Source organism: Micrasema longulum, unplaced genomic scaffold (assembly GCF_059751315.1).
Source record: "Micrasema longulum isolate JH-2025_06_02 unplaced genomic scaffold, ASM5975131v1 h1tg000073l, whole genome shotgun sequence".
In the NCBI taxonomy this organism is placed as follows: Eukaryota; Metazoa; Arthropoda; class Insecta; order Trichoptera; family Brachycentridae; genus Micrasema; species Micrasema longulum.
The window spans coordinates 579,880-602,717 of record NW_028277280.1 but is presented as its reverse complement, the minus strand read 5'-3'; the positions used below and the strand labels follow the sequence as shown (position 1 = coordinate 602,717).

At 29.8% G+C, this 22,838-nt stretch overlaps 1 protein-coding gene across 2 annotated transcripts in view; it reads right to left on the bottom strand.

The window, feature by feature from the left end:
* Positions 1 to 22,838, bottom strand: part of LOC148284956 (uncharacterized) — a 213,078-nt gene that overhangs the window by 105,481 nt on the left and 84,759 nt on the right. Inside the window, exons 2-3 of one of the 2 annotated variants that reach the window (XM_088232225.1) lie at positions 7,522 to 7,594; positions 4,203 to 4,314 (exon numbers count right to left, since the gene is read on the bottom strand). In XM_088232225.1, coding sequence (XP_088088351.1) covers positions 4,203 to 4,314; positions 7,522 to 7,578 — 169 coding nt within the window. In that variant the 5' untranslated portion in view covers positions 7,579 to 7,594. Of the gene's footprint in view, positions 1 to 2,713; positions 3,453 to 4,202; positions 4,315 to 7,521; positions 7,595 to 22,838 lie in introns of those variants that run through there. The other variant, XM_088232244.1, reaches the window with a different exon arrangement.

Below are 22,838 nucleotides of genomic sequence, written 5' to 3'. Positions count from 1 at the left end.
ATTCGATTTTTTTTAAATATACCCTAAAAACTTTATTTTATAATAAATTAAGAGCCTAAAACATGCGACGACATATTTTTATTTTATTTATTTATTTAGACATTTTATCATAAATACAACTTTATGCTCCCTTTGCCCAGCTAACAAGAGTGCATACCCTGTTCCAAGCTAGGCAATTACATTTTAATACATGATAATAGTTTACAACTTAATAGAAAGTACAGACTAATAAAATATGAACTTACTCGTATTACCATTTTAATATATATACATACACACACACACGTACATACACTCATGCGCATACACATACATACATTCATAAGACAATTTGTTAAATATAATGTCAAACTTCATGATTGCCATTTGTGTATATATTTTTTCAAATTATTATTTATTTTCATATTTTATTTTCAATACCCAGTAAGCATCTAATCTCCAATCCGCGGCATGCATCAACCTCTCTGACTCCCTACGACCAATGTCATGAAAGAGCGAGGTCAACACCTTCCGCAACTTGACAACCCTCCCGCTTTTCCTCGATTCTGGCAAAAAGTTATGGACCTTCTTGCAAACGCATTAGTGTTTACTATTACTATCGTGTTTTTAAAATGTTTACTAATAAAAGTGTTTACGATTACTTTTAAATATTGTGAATTTTGGCCATAATTAAAAAATATTGGGTGTTAACATACGTAGTAGGTATGCTTTTTTATGATTTTAAATGAAGCCAAAAGTAAATAAAAATGGTTAAGGTTATAAGTCATTCTACAGATATTGTATTTGCTTTCACGTTAGGTACATAACATTTTTTTATTTGATTAAAAGCCTCAAGAATGGAATGTCAAATGGACGACAGTGAGCATTTTCGACACCTCCTGTTCGCGTTCAATCGAGAGAATAAAGAAAAAAAAGGTGACCAAGGAGAATCAGGGGAATACATTTTTGAATAATTTGTTGCAAAATAATGAAAGAGACTTATCGGGGTCAATATTTAATAGGAACGTCTTTCTCGAAAACCACCATAAAAGTTTCATTAAAGAACTTTTACTTTAAGTATGAGTGTTAACATAAGTTGTGTCCGTTTTTTTTCTAAATGAAGAGAAAAAGAGAACAAATTACAACAAATTAGTCAATAATGTATTCCCCGTACTTGTTTTTTCTTTTATTCCCACGATTGAACGCAAAATGGAGGCGTCGAAAATGCCCATTTTCTTCTTGACATTACATTTTGAAGGCTTGTAATCAACAAAACAATATATGTTAAATACAAGCAAAATAACACCATACAGAGCAGAAAATGTTCTTTCGAATGACGAGTTTGAATTCGAATTTTACCCGTTTATTTAACTTGGTGCTAATTTTTAAACTTGAAAAAAATCGGACGACCAAATTCACCCAATAAATACAAACATACATTTATTAAAATAAAGTTACGTAGGGTGTCCCGTGCCGAGGGAATCACTGCATAATTTTAAACAAAATTTAATTTCTCACACTGAACAATAAACGAATGTTTTTTTTAATGCGTATACCTATACTAAATATTAAAGTATGGAGCACATAAGGTGGGGAATAAGACTGAGTGCCGATGCCATCAAACGCATTACTGTTATCTAAGAAGAGTTAACAACAAAGGTTTTTTGGTTGTCCGGCCGTTTGGGTTTTTTAGTAGTCGAGTCAGCGAGTGAAAATCCGCGGTATTTTCACAATTCAAATAACGATTTCAGTGTTCGTTAATTCGTTTATAATTTAAAGCTTTGAATGTTTATTTTCGTGCGGTCAAATGATGGAAGAATTCGTAACTGTGTATTAAATTGCTTTTAGGAAGTGTGAATAGAAATAAATGTTAAAATACGCGTGAATGTAACACGAAGTCGATAATTACAGGCAATTGAACATTTTGCTGTAACTGTTCTAGCAAATTATTTAAAATATTTTTAATTCAGTTCTTTAGTTGAGGAGAAAGACTTTAAATACATACGTATTTCGGAGTCACGGGTCTAAAAGGGCCAATGTCAGATTTGATTTTTTCTGTTGATGTCAATAAAAAAATATACATCTTGAAAAATTTTATATACAAACAAATATGTGCTACAAATTTTATTTTGTTGATAATATTTTTGTACAATTTATTACAGTATCACATAATAGCTGCAAAATTACTCTCATGTAATGTGATTTACGACATTAGCCCTCTTAGACCCAAGGCTTAAATTTATGTATAAAACGTATTATCAAATATTAAAAGGCTGCAAAAATACATCATAATAAGCGGTATAAAAAATGAAAAGCCTATGTTAATGCTTAAGTGCCTGTCGCTGAACCAAAAAAACATATAATTTTTTTATGTGTAGGTAAGCACGCACATTTGAAATATTTATAGGAAAAAATTTGCTACGCACACAAACTTATTAAATATTTGAATACTACTCTACTTTATTTTAAAAAAACCGTAAATGCTCCAAATCCGTGCATTTATTTATAATACGCAGATTAACACAACATTTCCAAACATTGTTTCGATTAAAATTCAAGATGTTTTTAATTTTTATTCTATATCCTCATTTTCGAATACTCTTACAAAAACAAATTCTAGAATAAAACAAGAATATTGACGAAGGTAGAATATTAAATTATACGAGTAATGCATTGCGTTTCAAAAAGTATTTTAATTAAATTAACAGAATAGATGTTAAATTGTTTCTCTTACCCCAATGATGGTCTGGTGAAGAAATTGGTACTCTCGATCCCTCCAGTTTTTAAAGCAAAGGGTTCTCTTTGGTTAAACTTTCTTATTGAAAGTCAATAACCACAATCTGATCTCAATAACTTTTGTTTACAAGTTGAACACTTTTTGCACAGTTCTACTCCTGGTGAACCGGACATACAATCACTCATTATAGTCAGTACGAAACAAAACCAAAACAGGTTTGATGATAACTTTTACTTTTTGAATCGAAGCCTTCCTTAAAGGTGAATTAGTCTCTTTAACACAAAAAAATGTTTTTTCGAAAGGAAATAATCGCATAAATAATTCACTTATAAGTACAGAAAAAACAAGTTTTCAAGATTGATTCTCTTGAAATACTGACAAAATGAATGAATTTGGTTAAAAAGCTGAAAAAATAGCGTAAACTAAAGAATTCTTATAAGTCACCCCTTGAAAACGGATATGAAACCTTCAAACTTCAAATGAGAATTAATTTCACCTGTTGTTTCCTTTAACCAATAAGTAAAGTTATACCACAGCAAAGTTATAACATCAAAACTTAACACTATTTTTACCACATTTTAACTATCACTAAAGCGATTAAGTATGTACAATTAGATTATTACAACTTTAGATTATACATGTTTAGTCCTCAAGTTCGATAACAATTTTAGGTTAGGATCCTTCAACTGTTACTATAGAATTGGCAGCTGCGTCATAAAGACACAAGATACAACGTGAAGTTGGCGCGGAATGAATGCAGCAAAACTATTCACGCGGTAAAACTTGACATAAGCTTTCGTAAATAAGTCAAAAAGACACCCACGACACACGGTTGAATTTTTAACAAGTCTTTAACAGGTTTATCTTTTTACGAAACACCTGTCAGTACATTATTTTCTTTATCAAGACCGAAGCTAGATCCAAAAGCGAGAGATAATCGGTAAGTCAGGTAAAAAAGGTAAGCCGCTGGTCGGTATTATAAATTTGTCTGCGAATTGTTAGGATATTAAAAGCATTCTTGTTCGAAACATGGCGTCGAACTCCGACCTATGGATACCCTCATTAAAAATAATTCCGTATAATTTTATTGAAAACGCTGCGTGCTGTTACTTGGAATTTTTGTTACGGGTTTTGGATATAAAAAAAATAAATTATAGGTATAACAACCGAAATCATGATTCCAAAAATATTTTAATAATTTTATATGAATGACTTTATCATAAAATTATAGCAGAGTCGATTGAATTAACGTTAAAAAATCATGTATGTAAGACTATAAAATAAGTAGATTTGATAAAAAAATATTTAAAAAATTCATTTGATAATATTTGAAACGCATTGGAAAGCGGATAATAAACCTTAAGGCTTACAATCCTTCATCATTTCACTTAAAAATAAATTGTGTGTGGCATTTTATAACCTAGCTTTTCCGTAAATAAACAAATAAGAAATGAAAAAAAAAAACAGTACAATATTAGATCCTTACGGTAATATGCTGTGAAGCTCTCAGGGGAAATCGGAGTGAAAACCAGTGGGGTTGAACGGGGAGGTAAGGGCGGTGCATTTCCCATAAACATGAGTTGATCTAGGTGGCCCATCTTCTGAAAAAACATCAAAGCTTTTTAGTTAAGGTTTGCGTCTAGACTAAAGCACTTAGACTAAATGAATTATTTGTAAAATATTTTTTTAAAATATCAATAATTTACAGTGCACATTCATGTATTAAAAAAAACAAAACGCATCTTAAAAATTATAAAAAAAATATTTAAAAATGTTACGACATATTTCTTGTCTATAGCGTTCTCTGTTGATGAAACACAAAAGTAATTCGAAATGTCACAACTTCGGTTCAAGTTTACGATAAGCATTGTTAGAAATAAAACTAACCACAGATGGATGAAAAACGTCAAAGCTAACGGTAATAATGTATATTAAAATTATGGATAACTTATACAGTGTCATTTCAATGTTAATTTCTCAAGAAAATTCTTGCCCACGAAAATAACCTTTTCTTTGCAGGAAATAATTAAATTTAAATTAAAACACAAGTAAAACCATTTTGCCGAAGTAGGGGTTGTCGCCTTAGCCTTGTTTGAAGTCACAACGTCGATTTCTGGCAAGGTCAATATGAAATATATTTTTGAAAGGAGGTTTACTCTAATATAATGTACAGTCCTCGGAGGATAAGATCGTTCATCTTAGGCCGCATTTAATGCGTGTACTAATTATCAATACACACCCTTTTACACCACTTTGTGTGTAAAAGGGAATAATTATTTTACACTATATCATGTAATAATAAAATTTAATCAATTAAAAATAAGAATAAGGTCAATGATAATAATTTTATCAATCTCGGAATAAATCAAAAGGAATTAATTAAAAAATGAATGTTTTAACAATGTTAAATATTTGTATATAATCACTTACTGACTTTTCTATGTCTACCGGTTTCGAGACGTACCCATCTCTTCGTCAGTACACTAATTAAACCAACATGCAAAACCCATTATGGCTACTATACACCTTCACCATAGTTGTTGCACAAAAATATAAAACCAATACGACATGCATTTCAATAAGCACGTGCACTGATTAGGACAAATATGCACTGATTAGATAATGAAAATATTTTATGTTGTTTGAGAAGTAGTTGAAAAAAGAGGGAGGGGATGTAGGGAGGGGCGTGAGTTTAATTGGTTAAGGGTGACCATTACAATATAACATCGTATAAACGAACGTACGTACGTCTCGAAACTGGTGGATACAGAAAGGTCGGTAAGTGGTTATATACAAATATTTAATAACATTTGCAAAATGTTTGACCACAAAGTTATTTTTTAAAGTATAAATAATAACATTAATGTGGCTTTTTTAAGACAGCATAGATCTTGTTATTTAGAATGTTGACAAAAATATCTGTTATAAATGGAAATATCACATCCTACGAATACCGATAAAAATAAATGAAATGGATTGTGAATATTTATATTTTTTCAAAATCATAAATGTTGTCATACAAAAATGTAAAAAAGAAATTGAATAAAAATAGGTTCGTAGAATAACGCGACATGTTTGGCCTTGGTTGTTGTGACGTCAAAATTCGTGAAATTGTTCTACGCAAATTTAAATGGCAGGAACAAATAAACATGAATTGTGGCCAATGGAATTACCATTTTTGCGGGAATTCAAAATTACAAATTTAAAAGTATTTTTTATGCTACTAATTATTAGCAAAATTTTTTTTTGGACAGTATTCCACAGACCTTTATTAATTTTAAAATGTATAAGAAAAGTTTTATTTCCCTTTAGATATTTTAATACTTACATTATTTACACACGGCACGAGGCCTTTTACAAAATATAATGCAACAAATGTAAGTAAACCATTTTCTGACTATTCTATGTCTACTGGTTTCTAGACGTTCCCGTCTCTTCCTCGGGACACTAAGAGGATATGGGGTGTGAGAGAATTTTGATGAATAGGTATTTAAACATAGTTTTTCTGTCACTCTCTCGCAGATGCCTCACTTCACGTCGGACCCATTTTATACTAAAACCGACAAAATCGAGATTTCCTTGTCTCATTTTGTTTTCCGCACCCCAAAATTGAACCGATTTTTTTTTTTAAAAGAGTATAAAATGAAATTACCTGTTTCGGTACTTTTACTGTTATTCAATATTATTTATCTTTTTTGTTTAAATTATAAAAAAAAAAAATTAGTTCAATACTTATACATAGTCCTTATTGAGATCCCAGATACCAAAGTTCGGTCTAAATTTGAAATGGCGTAATCTGCCGGTCTTAAAGTAATTATATTTTAGTCACATAAAACTTTAAAGTATAATTTTAACAGAAATACCTTTAAAAAATATTGTTTTTATCTGGTTTATAATTTTTTTTATTATTTGCGCGATTAAAAAAAAAACTTCGTTTTAAAATGGCAAAATCGTACGATTTCCTTATTTTGCGTTCGTTTTACCACTGGGTTTACCAGACTACAGCCTTAAGTTGAAAAACAATCGATAAAAGTAATCATATATAACGTTCCGCTTCATATGTTGAAAATTTTGAATTTATTAATAGTGTATGCAGATAATTGGTAGAATTAATAATAATACACTTTTATTGGATTTAATTCTACCTTTACTTTTTTTTAATATAAGGAAACTTTGTAAATATTAAAGTTAGTTTGATAATGTCCTAACAAGCAAAATAAAGATCATGTATATAAAATTTGCAATTTAATTCTATAATAATAAACTAATATATCAATAAATAAATTCTAAGTAAAAATATTTTTTTGAACCCGTGTAAAGACTGCATTCTGTTTTAATTAGTATCAATGTGTTATTATTTTCTGTTTTTCTTTCTAAATCCCAAAAGTGTTTTTTCTCATGTATTCGTTTATTCAAAATTATATAAACTCTAATAAATAAATAATTATAACATTGTAAGTCACTCTCCAGGAACAAGAGCTAGTCTCTTTTTTTGGAGAGTTTAAAGTTATAACATTTACTAGATGTATAAAAGTAGATTTGGATTAAAATAAAAAACATGTATGTTGATTAGTAAAAAAAAAATCCCAGTGAAACAAAAAATATTGAAAGTATAAATATTACATTCACGTGCTAAAATATTTTATTTGATAATGAAATAAATTAATCACTATATATATTTTTTTCAATTTGCAATAGTTTGATTTCGTATTTCTAAATTGTTAAGCATCATTATTAAGTTTATTCATAAATATATATACAGACTAGGGTAATAATGAAAACAGCAACAAATGTATAACTGTTACCTGTAGGAATTCCTCAATATTTGGTAGTTGATCAACATTGATATTTTTCGTCTGCATTTTACGACTGCATCCCCTGTGAACAAATAATAATTTTGAAAATTAAACATTGATAACGATAAACATTTTGTGATGGAGTATCTTTCTCATTAACTAATAATTATCATTATCCTTATCATTTAATGTCTGCTTCTAAGCTAGAGTATATGGTATTCACAAAGAGCCTCCAGGGCTCTCAGATTGGCGTAATTAATGTCAATCTTAATAACTCGCTAGGAAGTGAAATCCAGCCCGGTCGTCAAAATTTTTGACATTCTCAAAGTTTTGTTGATTCCACTAACTTAAATCACCAATAGTAAATGTTCAATACTACACGTAAAAAGTGTTTGAAAAATTTATTTTTTTTAATACTTGTAAAATAATAATATTTTTTAGAAGTACAAAAATTAAAAAGTTGTTTCAGGCGTTGTTTAGTAAGTGAAATAAATCTCACGTCCACCCATAAAAGTTTCGGCTCTTTAACTTCACAAAAATCACTAAATGGAAGAGTTGAGGAAATGTGAATGTAAAAGCATGGGCAGAATGATGAATTCGACACAATGTGTAAACTGGCCACTTTTACCAGCCAATGAGAGGTCGCAAGGCCTGCAAATGCCTAGACTTCCATATGCCCCATACTTCCATATTAATTGTAATATTTTTGGTTAAGTTTTCGTTTATGTTTCTTTCGTCTTTGTAGAGACAAGGACCTTATATTTTTTGAAAACATTTAACTTCATAAAAATATTTGCTCGTAAAATGATCTTTACTTGAGAGAAACGGCCAATGTTAAAATATCCTTTAGTTATTTCGCGAATATATTAATTTTTAATTTCGTTACGATTGAACCCAGCGCAATGGAGAAAATATTAATTTCCTGATTCAATTAAGTTAACTTTCAAAATTACCCTCAGTAGCGCTTTCTCGGAATTTCTTTTTCACTTTACTTCTAAATACAATAATGTAATAAAGAAAGTTTGTGACGAATTTTTATTAATGTAGAAATAAAATAGACATAGAATGCATAAAAAAACATTTAAAAAAAAACTTTTGTTTCAAAACTATTTTGATGGTGAGATTGACTTTTAGAAAACATGTTGTGGATAAGGGCAGAGTCACAAAAAATGGATTTAATCTCATATAAATAACATTGTTTTATATTTACCCAGTAACTCTTATCTACTTTACTTTCAGATAAAAATAATTCAAAAATATTTTGAGTTTATCCAAATTCTTGTAGACGAGATCCCTTGGGAGTTATTAATATTAATACATTGCAACTGAAATAATAGAAGGAAAAATATAAGTCTAGGCATTTAAAGGGCTTATGACTTGTCATTAGCTAGTTTTAGTTGCCATTTCATGCCCTGTGGTGGTAACACCATCATTATGTCTATATTTGAACATCGGAATTCCTTAAATTCTTCCATTGGTTGATCTTTGTGAAGTTAAAGAGCTGATACCTTTATTGATACGGGTGGCATTCTAACCAAATTATTTCACAAACACACACTAGGCAACGCCTGAAATCTCTGTTCTAATACACTAAAAATAATTCAATTCAATTACTGTCAAATACTTTTTGATCGATTGAAAGATCTGTGCATTATGTGAGCATTATTGACCAAATCTAGAAAGGAATTCTCGTGTTGGTTTAGAAACGAAGAACGAATGGATGGCGAATAAAAGGCTTGAAATATTCACGATGCGAATGCTGAATAATACAAAAAACTTAGAAGACTGAAAGATATATATCATAGATAAATTCACAAATACTTGAACATGGATACGTCAACAGCCAAAATAATCGGAATGCGTTCATGAGAAGTTGTATGTGCGTATATAAAGGAAGCAAGATGTTTATGCTAAGATAAAATGATATGGCGTTTTATCCTCTCTGCCTGAACTGCGTGATGATTTGTTTGTATATTTGAATTATTTATTCTTACTGATTTTATATAAATTTTATTTTATAATAAAGATACCCGTTTTGAAGATGTAGCGAAAGCGATGTAACCGGTTCTGGATATTCCAAATTTGTAGATTAAAGTATCACTTGTCATTTATTTTTATAACAGATTCACAAATATTGAGAATTGAGTCACTTATAGATAAACAAACAGCATACAAGCACATGTAAATAAATGTAGTACAAAAACACACCGATAATACGCGGTTTTTTAGGGTCAGACCGCTAAACTTCATAGAAACATTCCTTATGGTAAGCTTTAAAAAAAAATCCTTTTTATTTTTTCCAAAAAGATATTTAAAAAAAAAATCGTTATCTCAAAACGTAGTGAATCCTTAATTTCTCGGACAAGCAGTCCCTCCACAAACCTCTACCCCTCTCCTACCCAGCCGCCTTCCTTGTCCGCGCCTGGTGCGTATTGCCTCAAATACGTATTTATCGCATTTTTTTGTTGGGGAGGGGTAGGGCTTTGCGAAAGGGATGCTAGTCCGAAAAATTGATCCATTTTCAGATCATAACTTTTTTTTAAAATAGCTTTTTGGAAAAATTTCAAAAGGATTTTTTTAAAGCTTACCATGAGAAATGTTTCTCTGAAGCTTGGGCCCTTAAAATCCGTGTATATTTTTTGATACTTACAAGAAAACTGTAAGAAAAATATTGTTAAGAATACAGAATAAATATGTAAGTAAATAAAAATAAATACGGAAAAAGGGCAGTTCATTAGAAACATCGTAAATTATCATTTTATACACCGCATAACAGTCGCTGTTTTTCCTATGCTTGCATATTATTTTATATTGTATATGAATGAAAAAACTATGAATAATTTTTTCCAAGTTCAGTGTTTTTTTAAATTTTAAAAGACTATCATACTAAGCTGAAAATGATTTTAAAATATTTTTATGTATTGTATTATCAGCGCAATGTTTTTTTAAAGTTTTGTACTTATGAAATAACTCCGCCAACAACGCTACAAGTTCTAGTCGGTGGGTTCTGCTGTTTTTAATATGGTTACATTTTATAAAAAATGATTTTTTTTAATTACATTCTTCTTTTATATATATAGTTAATCTAAAAACATTAACTTTCTAATAAAGAAACTAGCTCTTGTGCTTGGAGAGTGGCTTACACTGTAATAGTTGTTTAGTAAATTAAAGTCACATAATTTCATATAAGAAAAATGGTGTTGTAAATTTTATTTGATGTTACAAATATACAAATACATACAAACATACATACATACATACATACATACATAATACATACATACATACATACATACATACATACATACATGCATATATACATACAACATACACACATCCGCACCCGCATAAATATAAATCAATTTACTATATTATTATATTCCATTATTGAAGCAATTTATAAATAAACACAAAAACGTAAATAAATCAGTTTTAACTCAAATGGATAGTAAATGTACATAAGAATCGAATAAAAAAAATGAAATAAAGAAAAAAAAAACAAATATTTTACAGTAATTTTTATTTAAATAGGAAAGCTGTTTATACTCGGGTTCAAAACTTTCATTAAATTTATTTACTGATAAAACAGTTTTTTTAGTTTAGTTTTAAGTTCATGGGGGATATTATTGTATTTTATGTTCTTTTGAAAACCAAACTATTTTGACCAAATAAACCAAAATTATAGGCCAATTATTGTTTTCTATACATTACTAAATACAATGTTAAAAGAAGAAAAAAGCGTACATTGAAATAGCCAATTCGCATCATTCCACACCGAAAAATAAATAAAATATTACAATAATAATGAAATAATAAAAAAAAATAAAAGAAAAAGTTTTTTGTTCACTCGGACTAAAAAATCCTTTCGCCGGTGGATCCATACGGAGTAATACGGAGCTATCAGTCCTCCCTTCTTTCTTCTTTCAAACAAGAAAAAATAATTACAATATTAAAGTAAAATATTAGGTAGGTACAGTTAAATTAAATTATAATTATTATTTTTAATTAGGGTTCTAGCATTTTCTTTAAATTTGCTTAAAGTGAGGAATATATATCTATTTCAGCAAAAAACGTGTTATAATTATTTAGAATTCTCGGCAAAAAAGCATTCTTATTATTCGTGCTTGAAATACCAACATGAAACAATTGTTGCAGCCGAGTTGTACGTTGAAGGATACGAATTTCAATATAATAGAGTTTACTTGGTTAATAGTGTCTACTGTATGATTCAATAATTTATACAGATTTTTCGTATTGAATGTTGAGGGTTTCTTTAAAATTACTTTGATAAGTAATCTTTGTACTATTTTTAGAGAGTTTATTATATTGGTACACGCACTACTCCATCCAACAACATCATATTATAATAAAGATTGTACTATTGAGTAATAAGCAATTTTTAAATATACTGCAACGTAAAAATGAAACATACAAGAAAATTATAAAATAGTTGCTAAGTAGTAGTTGTTAGTTAATACATTAGTTGACTTAATTAATATTATATTTGTAATTTATTACATAAATAAAAGACGAGTGATACTTTAATCCACAAATTTGGAATATCCAGTGACCGGTTTCATCGCTTGCGCGACATCTTCGAGACTGGTATCTTTATTAAGGAGTTCAATGTATTTATACAAAACAGAGGTAAGCATAGATAATTCAATGTTATATGAAAGTAAATTAAATAAAGTTATTTTTATCTTAAGGATCATTATCAACAAATTTTCTTTGGGTTAACTAATGCGTTGATATAATGCTATTTTAATGAGTTTAAGTATTTTATTTTATTTACTTATATACATACTTAAACTCATTAAAATAACATTATGTCAACTCATTAGTTAACCCGAAGAAAAAATGTTGATAATGATCCTTAAGATAAATATAACTTTATTTAATTTACTTTCATATAACTTTGAATTATCTATCCTTACCTCTGTTTTGTATAAATACATTGAACTCCTTAATAAAGATACCAGTCTCGAAGATCTTGCGAAAGCGATGAAACCGGTCACTGGATATTCCAAATTCGTGGATTAAAGTATCACTCGTCTTTTATTTATAAAATAAACTACAATGAACTTCCATCAAGAATTTTCGCAAACAAACTGAAATGTTTTTATATTTGTAACATAAATTTAAAACTGGTTGGTATTTAAAAACCGTATGGTATCTAGCAATTAAAAGAACATCTTATTTTTTAACTTTTCAAATCGAGCATATTATTTACAGTAAACTTTTGAAGGGAAAATTCAATTTAAAGAGATAAAGTTAACTGGAAAGACGTTCAGGTGCTTGAAAAGATATTTAAAGTTGAAAATCCGTTTGGGTTACCGGGTTTAAATGAGAATTAGAGTATCAAAACCCTTTGAAAAGTAATAATTAAAGATTTCGACTTGGGAAGTACAGATTCAAGATTAATAGCGAATGCCGAGTCAACCTTGTTTTAACTCAACGCAAAGTAATTTTCCATGATGATTAATGAGATTCAGGATTAATAAAGATTTCGAGAATTCTTTTATACTTAGGGAACTTAATTACATGACCAAAACAGTCACAAATTCTTAAATAAGGATCTTTCTAAAAATATATGTAAAAAAAATATCTCAAAAGTACGTACTAGTCTATTATTTATTGTTTCAGCATTTAGTTTTCAGAATAAAACTTAAAATGTATAAATAATTAAAACTATTTTTTGTGTTTTAATTATGACATACTTTGTATAATATTTATCTTAACATATTACAACAGAGATGAAGAACATTTAAGAGAAGGTAATATAGAAGTCTAGGCATCTACAGGGCTTATGACCTGTCACAAATTCTAGACTTCTATATTACCTTCTCTTAAATGTTCTTCATCTCTGTTGTAATATGTTAATATAAACAGCTCCCCAGGGAGTTGAGTGCAGTCCTTGTCTACAAAAATTTGGACAAACTCAAAATATTGTTGATAAATTACCTGGTCCATGAAGAAGTAAAGAAATTGAAAAAACAATATTTTTAGGCGTTGCCTAGTATGTAGGTGAAATAATTCAATTAGATGAATCTAACCCGCATAAATAAAGGTTTCAGCTCTTTAACTTCACAAACATCAACAGATGAAAGAATAGAAGGAATATAGACGTTCAAATATAGGCAGAATGGTGAATGTTACACAGTGTGTAAACTGGCCACTTAAACCAGCCATTGACAGGTCATAAGCCCTGTAGATGCCTAGACTTCTATATTACCTTCTCTTAAATGTTCTTCATCTCTGTTGTAATATGTTTATATAAACAGCTCCCCAGGGAGTTGAATCCAGTCCTTGTCTACAAAAATTTGGACAAACTCAAAATATTGTTAATATTTATCTGTTCGTATTTAAACCTGATGATAAGTCATTCTAAATACCCGAAACTTTTTATGTTCTAATTAGTATGTTTATAACTTGTGTGTGGCGTAAAAATAAAAAAAATATTATTTTTTATATATATTTAAATAGAGGAGCTGTACCGAATATGGATTAGCTTATGGAAAAAATCATTATTCATTTTTTTTTAAAAATTTTTATTTATTCATATTTTTTGTTGACAAACTATAATTAATAATAAAAATAATGTGACCTCACTGGGGTTTCCCGTGCCAAGGAAACTTAACAATACACTTTTTTAAAATTACATTTGAGAATAAACAAAGAAGACTAACTTAAAAAAGCGAAGATAATTAACAAATATTCAGACAGTATTAAAAACAAGGTATTTATGTACATCTATATTATTTACATTACAAAACACACAATGAAAATATCAAAAACCTAACATAAGCTATACACTTGTAGAGCAGTTGATTCAATATTGGTATGGGCGAATGAGACAATCCATTTTACTTCTACCTAGCTCCACTATCCATTTTTTTATAATCAAATAGTTTATCATAATAAACTACCACTACCATCACGCCATTTCTCGGTAGGGGTAAGCAGAGATAATGGACCGCCACACATGTCTATCCTGGCATGCATTTCTAGCTACTTCAACACTCTTACATATTGCCATACATGCCCTTTGGTTCTGCCTGCTTTTGACATGGCCAGACTTAAGATTTTGGTTTATCTAATCATACCGCGTCTTCCTCGGTCATTTTCGTCTCACCTTACGGTTCATTCTCACCATATGTATCTGTATTTTCATTCTTTCACCATACATTCGTTCTACATGACCAAACCATCTCAGAGACCCTTTCTTAATCTTATCAATTATACTTGACACAGATTTACACCCTCGCCTGATTTCATCATTTGTAACCCTGTCATACATTGGTTTCCCACAAATTTAATAGACATAGCATTTCGACCGCGCTCACTCGGCTTTCATCCTTCCTTTGCCATTTCCATGTTTCACTTCCATACAGTGTTCGGACTAAAATTCCGTTGTGCACTGCTGGTTTAGCTCCGATTGACATATTTTTACTAACAATTGCTGAACTACACTAAGCTAGTGCGTCGTTTATTTTGTTGCCCGCATTCACTCTTTTTTCAACATCTAATATATATAAGTTATAATTAAATGTTAATTAGAGTCTGACAAAAATACATTATCTTTAAATACGGAAAAGACAAAAATCATCCCATTTTTTATTAACAAAACAAATTTAGATTCCGTAGAATCAATAATTATTCACCAAAGCAATTGCAACAAAACTAACTGCAATCTAACATGTTCATTACTTGATACAACAGATAAAATTAAATATCTTGGTGTATACATAGACCAAAACTTAAAGATAGATTGTAGATCGCATTTCAACATCATTCGTCCAACTTTCATTTTTGTTTTTCCAATTCCACACTTCATTTCCAAACATTAAGGCTGTAGTCTGGTAAAACGAACGCAAAATTAGGAAATCATACAATTTTGCCATTTAAAAACGATTTTTTTTGAATCGCGCTATAATAAAAAAACAAAAATTAGATAAAAACAATACTTTTTAAAGGTATTTCTATTAAAAAATATACTTAAATGTTTTATGTTACTAAAATAGGGAAGGTCCGATGTCTTACAGGGTACCCGCTGGCACAGCGCGGGTTTAAACTGTGTAACTCGGTTATAAGCTTAGACTATACCCTGTCTGCGTAAACTATAAGTGCAAAAGCACTACAATTAATGATATGAATCATAACACGTTTAAAAATATAATTACTTTTAGACCGGCAGATTACGCTATTTCAAATTTAGACTAAACTTAACTATTTGAAATCTCAATAGAGACTAAGTTTTGAACTAAAATTTCATAAAATTATTTGAAGATAATAAATTGAACTTGATAGTGGCCGCAACAAAATTTTATTTTTTTGTTTTTAAAAAGAATTATAAATCACATGCATTTTTGTGACATTTTCCTTTATTTCTACTTAAAATTATGCCCTCGATAATACTTTAAAAAAATTGAAATACTTTAGTTGAAACCTTTTTTTATAGGATTGTATTCTCTTTTGAAAAAAAAAGATAATTCTGGTTGTAATATTCAATTTAAAACTATATCTTTTTGACTTTTTTATGACCTTCAGATACTAATCGTTTTCGGTAAGGGTTAAGTAATTTTTAAAATAAAAATACCTTTAAAAATATTTTTTTTATCTAATTTATTTGTTTTTATTTTTTTATTATTGCGCGATTGAATAAAAAACATTCGTTATAATATTGCCAAATCGAAGGATTTCCTAATTTTGCGTTCGTTTTACCAGACTACAGCCTTAAGGTCAATTAAGGTAAAAATGAAAATGTTACATATTGTATAAATTGATCACTTAAACCAGCCAACGACAGGCCATAATTATATGTATTTTTTACACTTTTATATTTTATATGTGTCCTTTATCTTCGTTGCAATTTTGAAACATATTAATTTGAAATATCAATCTTTGCAAAGCTTTGAGGGGGTGAAAGCACCGCTCGTTCTTACGAGTGATATTATGAAATATGGGAAAAATGTTATAAGCTCATATTCATCAATTTATTTCTGTAGACTTTAGTACCTACCTATGTAAGGGAAGAGGGGTCGTTTTATTCGTAAATTATCATAAAAACCTGTAAAATTTTAGGAACGACCCCTTTCAACATTTTTATAGGTAATAATAAAACTGAAAATTGATTTCATAATCTCTGGATACCGGTATGCACACTTTGGGAAATGCTGAAAAAACTTTTAAAATAATATATTTATGTATTTATAAATAAATAAAAATATTATCAAAGATAATAATTTAGCAAAGATAAGAATTGTAATTTGTAAATTCATATTATCAACAAAAAAAAAATTCACATGCGTACGAGTACTCTTTATTTGTTAGTGAAATCATCGATAGACTTATTTCACACCATGGTAAAAATCTATACGGCACGATAAAGAAACATAGGGTAGCTTGTTTTTTTTTGTTGATAATTTTTTATTTATTTATCAAATTGCAAGATACATAAAATGATACTTTTTTCTATTACAATTTACTTTTACATATTTTGTTTATGTTATAACTGTGACATTCCAAAAAAGGAACTAGCTCTTGTTTTAACTAATATTGTTATAGTTTTTTTTTGTAATTTGAAGTTATATAATTTTAAATACACCTACATCAGAAAAAAAAATCACGAAATATAAATAAAAACAGAAAATAATTAAAATAAAATGCTGCTTTTACTCCGGTTAAAAGTATTACTTTTAATTTATTTTAAATTTATTTACTGAGATTATTGTAATTAAGCATTCCTTCGAAGAAAAACGTATTTATTGTTGATACTACAATAACTTTTTTAATAATGTTTGTAGCGCCTCAAAACTTTGTAGACAAGAACTGGATTTAACTCCATAGGGAGCGGGAGCAGATAAAATAATTAAAGGAATATACATGTTAAAATACAGGGAGAATGGTGCGCAATAGTTCACGAAAAATTCGCTAGAAAAATGTATTTTTTCTTAATATTATACATAATCATCATAAATACTTTAAGGAACCTATTAAGTCAAGTAATGTGGCCACTAACAGCCAATGCCAGATGCCAGCCTCTAGATGTCCAGACTTCTTTATTCATTTCTCTAAAATGTACTTCATCTCTGTTATAATATGCTAATTATTTTTTGTTATTTTTATTTATTTAACGCCAGGCTAACGTAATAATCAGTACACCACGAGGCTGACTAATCTGTATTCGATTACCTTTCGCAGAATTCTTACCGGATAGTTACCGATAAATAAATAAAAAATCATAAAATAAACGTTAATCCATCCTAATTTTACCGTACCGTGTGGATTTGGATTAAAAAGTCTAGAATGGCAAGTCCCTGGACCCTGATTGTTCCTATGATTTACCCAAATATTTATTTATTTATTTTTGAGAGCCATTTTCAACGAGTTGTAAATAACTCACTATTAGAAAATGGAATTGAATTGGGGTGGAGTGGAATTCGAACCACGGACCTTTGGTCCGTGAGTCCGAGACACTAGCCACAAGACCACAACCCGATTAACGGAGTTATCTCCAATTGTCTAAAAATACAAAGGAATTTTCTGCATAAAAATGTAATATTCTTCTGAAGTATGTTAAGAAACATGTTCAGTTATGATTTTCAAACAAATATGCATATTTTTATACATACAGTTTTATATTACTTTACAATATTTATTTATCTAAATAAACATATAAAAAATAATAACCTATCTCCAACTCTATGAGACCAGGAGCCCTGTGCTTACTACTTACAACAAAATATAAAGTGGAAGCATGCATATTATTGAAGAGTAATTTCAATAAAAATCTGGACAACACGCTAAATAGTACTAATAAATAATGGGAATCTATGGAATATCTCGCAGCAGTCTCCTGCAATGGTCTCTTCCCTTACTTAATATGTTCATCCAGGACATTGAACACTCTTGGGGCCACAAAACAATACCCAATTGAATATTACTCTGTCAACTTCCCATTATAATCGGAGCCCTGGGACAGACCACAAAACTTCAGAGGAACATTTCTTATGTTAAACATTTAAAAAATCCATTGTTTTCCGAAAACTGTTTTTTTTTTAAATTAAAAAATGAAGTTTATTTTTAAGGTCTTGGACCCGCATCCCTTCCACAAACCCCATTACATTTTTTAAATATATTAAACGCATTTGACTCACCGCACGTGGACATGGGATGCGGCTGTGTAGGAGAGGGGTAGGCATTGTGAAAGGGATGCTAGTTCGCGGGGTTAAGAATTTATACCTTTTTCAGATATAAAAAATCATAAAGCGGGATTTAAAAAAAAAGTTTACCTTGAGGAATTTTCCTCTGAAGTTTCACGGTCTAGCCCTGAAACACCGTGTTTTAAAGAAAAAACGGCACATGAAAAAAAATATGGGAGTGCGGCTAGGAATAACAGGCGTTGCATTCAACAGTATAAGGGTTGTATAGAGGTCGGATATTTATTTAGTGCAAACCAAATGCCTTCACTTTTACGTTTGCGTAATACCTATACGGATGCCAATCGTAGCACGTTACTACGACCCAAAACAGCAAAATAATAAGTTTTCAAGAACAATTTTGTTTGTGCGGAGGTTTGACTTTGTGAGAAATAAGAGAACGGCGCAGTAACTTCCCTGTGAGAGCCTTAACCGTGTTTGCTCACTTTACAACGCGAACCTGGCTTTTGGGGGTGCACAGGAGCTGGCAGCCGACAAACAGGCCTGGAAGCGCATTATGGACACTACATGTTCAAACTAGGGAGAGGACAAAATTATAATGATGACTGAAAATAAAATATTTATTTTTCTTAGATTTTTTCTTAAAAAGCAGCTTTATTCAGTTAAGCTATTATTCTACTATTTTTCAACTGGCTTAGATTTGACCCATTTTTTTAGGAAACGTATCAAACAGAAGTAAGTAACTTTTGGTGGCTTTGATTTGCTTTTTGGAGAAAATTGAGCTGTGAGAAAAAATTGTGGGCTTCATTCATTCATTAGTATTCTACCTTTATCCTTCACTGAAAACCAAGAATTTTACCAATACACCGACACGTTTTGTATACCGTCAACTTAGAATAAAAATCACCTAACTAATTTATCTGAACTGATTTTTTTTCATCTCTTTTGTAGATATCTACTGTATTGATTTACATATTATCACTAATGCTGATGATGTAAAAGTAAAATTTCTTCATTTTATTTTTTAAACTAATGAATTTTTTTATTAATAACAACATTTTTCGTTTTGAGGTAGGTATGACATATCGTTAACGTTTAAATTTTGAAAAATGTGGTTTGAACAAATTAATAAACATATAACAACAGAGATGAAGAACATTTAAGAGAAAGTAATATAGAAGTCTAGGCATCTACAGGGTTTATGAACTGTCAATGGCTGGTTTATTTTATTTATTTATTTATTTTATTTTATAAGGGAAATCAACAGTTCTACATACATATTTTTAGTAAACAAACAGATATAGTGTATAAACTCAGAACTAATAACAGATTTCCATATAGTATACAAAGTTAGTAAAGAAAATATATTACATATCAAATAAATACATACAATTTATACATATGAACATGTTATTTTCATGTTTAAGTGGCCACTTTACACACTGTGTAACATTCACCATTCTGTCTATATTTGAACATCTATATTTCTTCAATTCTTTCATCGGTTGATGTTTGTGACGTTAAAGAGCTGAAACCTTTATTTATGCGGGTGAGATTCGTCTAATTGAATTATTTCACCTACGTACTAGGCAAAGCCTGAAAATTTTATTTTTCAATTTCTATGCTTCTTCGTGGACCAGGTGGATTTATCAACAATATTTTGAGTTTGTCCAAATTTTTGTAGACAAGGACTGGATTCGACTTCCTGGGGAGCTGTTTATATTAACATATTACAACAGAGATGAAGAACATTTAAGAGAAGGTAATATAGAAGTCTAGGCATCTACAGGGCTTTTGAACTGTCAATGGCTGGTTTAAGTGTCCACTTTACACACTGTGTAACATTCACTATTCTGTCTATATCGGGTAATCAGTATTACCCATCCTCAGGTGTAAATATTAACTAAACTTAAATACAATTAAATATATATATTTACACCTGATGGATGGGTAATACTGATTACCCGAAACTAGTCGTGTTTTAATGTATAAAACTCTTGTGTGGTAAATTTACAAAATGTTTTATTTTAAATAAATTCAAATTGTTTTTCTACAAAGTAAATGCTGAAACAATAAATCATGTCATACATGAATAAATATTTTAATTAAAAATCTTAGGTAATATTTCCATAAATGATTATTAATACTGTTATAAAAGAATATTAATATTTATTTATTTATTGACACTTTATATACATATACAATAAATATACATATAAGGGCGGGCATATTGCCTTAAGGCAATTTCTTCCTACCTACCCAAACCGTTCAGTTTGAGAAAATTATAAATACATGGACATATTGAATCTTACAATTTTACACAAAAATTAAAAGCAAAGATTAACAAAAATAAATATATGTATAAAAAAAAAAAACACTTTACTATGAAGAGAGGAGAGGGGATGGGAAGGAAAGAAGAAGGATAAAGGAACAATTTAAATATTTAGATAGTGACATTTCAATCTCGACTTAAATGTAAATAAAGAAGGGGCGTCTCTAACATTAGTGGGTAGATTATTCCACAATCGAGCGGCTACTACTGTGAAAGAGGAGGCAAAAAAATTAGAGCGATGACAGGGTATTAAAAGGGTTCTCTCGTTACTAGAACGAAGAGATAGTCCGTGTTGTGAAAGAGGTTGGATGAGCTCTCTCAGATAAACAGGCGAAGTGGGATTATTTAAAATATTGTGAAGAAGTGATAGAATGTGAATGTTTCTTCTATGCCCGATACTGAGCCAGCGTAGTTGCGTGCGATACTCGGTTATGTGGTCAAATTTGCGAAGATTAAAGATATAACGAATACAAATATTCTGCAATCGTTCTAACTTATCAAGCAATTCAGAGTTAGCATCTGGATAACATCCATCCGCGTAGTCAAGGAGTGGAAGAAGTAAGCTCTGGACTAATGACTAATATGGTCATAGAGTATGAAATACTGTTAGGGAATATCATACAATAATATTAATACTGTTACAAAATAATAATATCACTACCATACAAGAATATAAATACTTTTTAAATAGTTAGTCACATTTTTCTGTAAACTGACGTAACGTGAAAAACATATTTTTTCCGAACCGAACGACTTACGAGTATATTCCTGATCTCTGCCAAATAACGAAATGAAACGCACACCTCCTAGTAATTCAAGACAAGAAAGGTTTATTGGATACGTGGGTCGCTGTTGGCTTTTTATGCGCTACAAAATATGGTAAAAATATCGATTTTTCTGTTCTTTTGTAAAAATTTCTTATCAATATCTCTTCATGTTGCCAACCGTGTCACCAGAAGTCAAAATCTGCTTTTTATCAAATAATCTACTAAGAGCAACTTTTGTTTTTATCATCCAATATCCTGAATTTGTAGATTAGCCAATTCGTCACACAACTTGGAATTCTTTGGGAGAGATCTTCCGGCTTTTCGTAGATCTCTTTGTCTTTAACACAATGTGGAACTCACACAGCCATCAGATAGCTTGAAATTTTATATGTTGATCGTGTTTATGAATATATTGTATAACATTATTTTATTGTCCTTGTTCGTCTTTGCTACATAGTTTTATGTTCTTTTTGTTGAGTTCCTTGTACATATATTTCTCACGTAACTGTTATTATTAGGTTAACCCGTATATGTAATAAATAAATAAAGACAAAATATCCAAAAAGTGATCTCAGCAAAGTATGTTCTCTCTCGGATTAATTCCAAGAATAATTTTTAAATGTTATAAAAACGTATTGCTGAAAAATTTGTTGCACACAGTGCATTTATAGAATCGGTGGTGGTGGCATATCTTAAAGCGTGCATGTCATAAAATATTTTCTTGAATATTATGGGCCTTACTTATAAACTTAAGATAAAGTTATACCTAGGCATGGTTGTAAAAATTTCTACCACAATGCCTAGGCATAACTTTACAGGTTCATAAATAAGATCCAATGTGTACGTGGTGGTGGTGAAGGGGACGTGTATTTTAGTATTAACGTGTTGATGCAGTGAGAGTCCTGATTAAGATACGGGTAAGACTCAAAATCGGTAGACAGTAAGAAAGTCGGTAAGTGATTATATATTTACATTAGTTTAAATGATTTTTTTCAAACATAAGCCTTTCAAATAAGTTTTTGTGTCCAGACGGATGAAGAATGCAGTTCTGTGTGTGAAATAGAA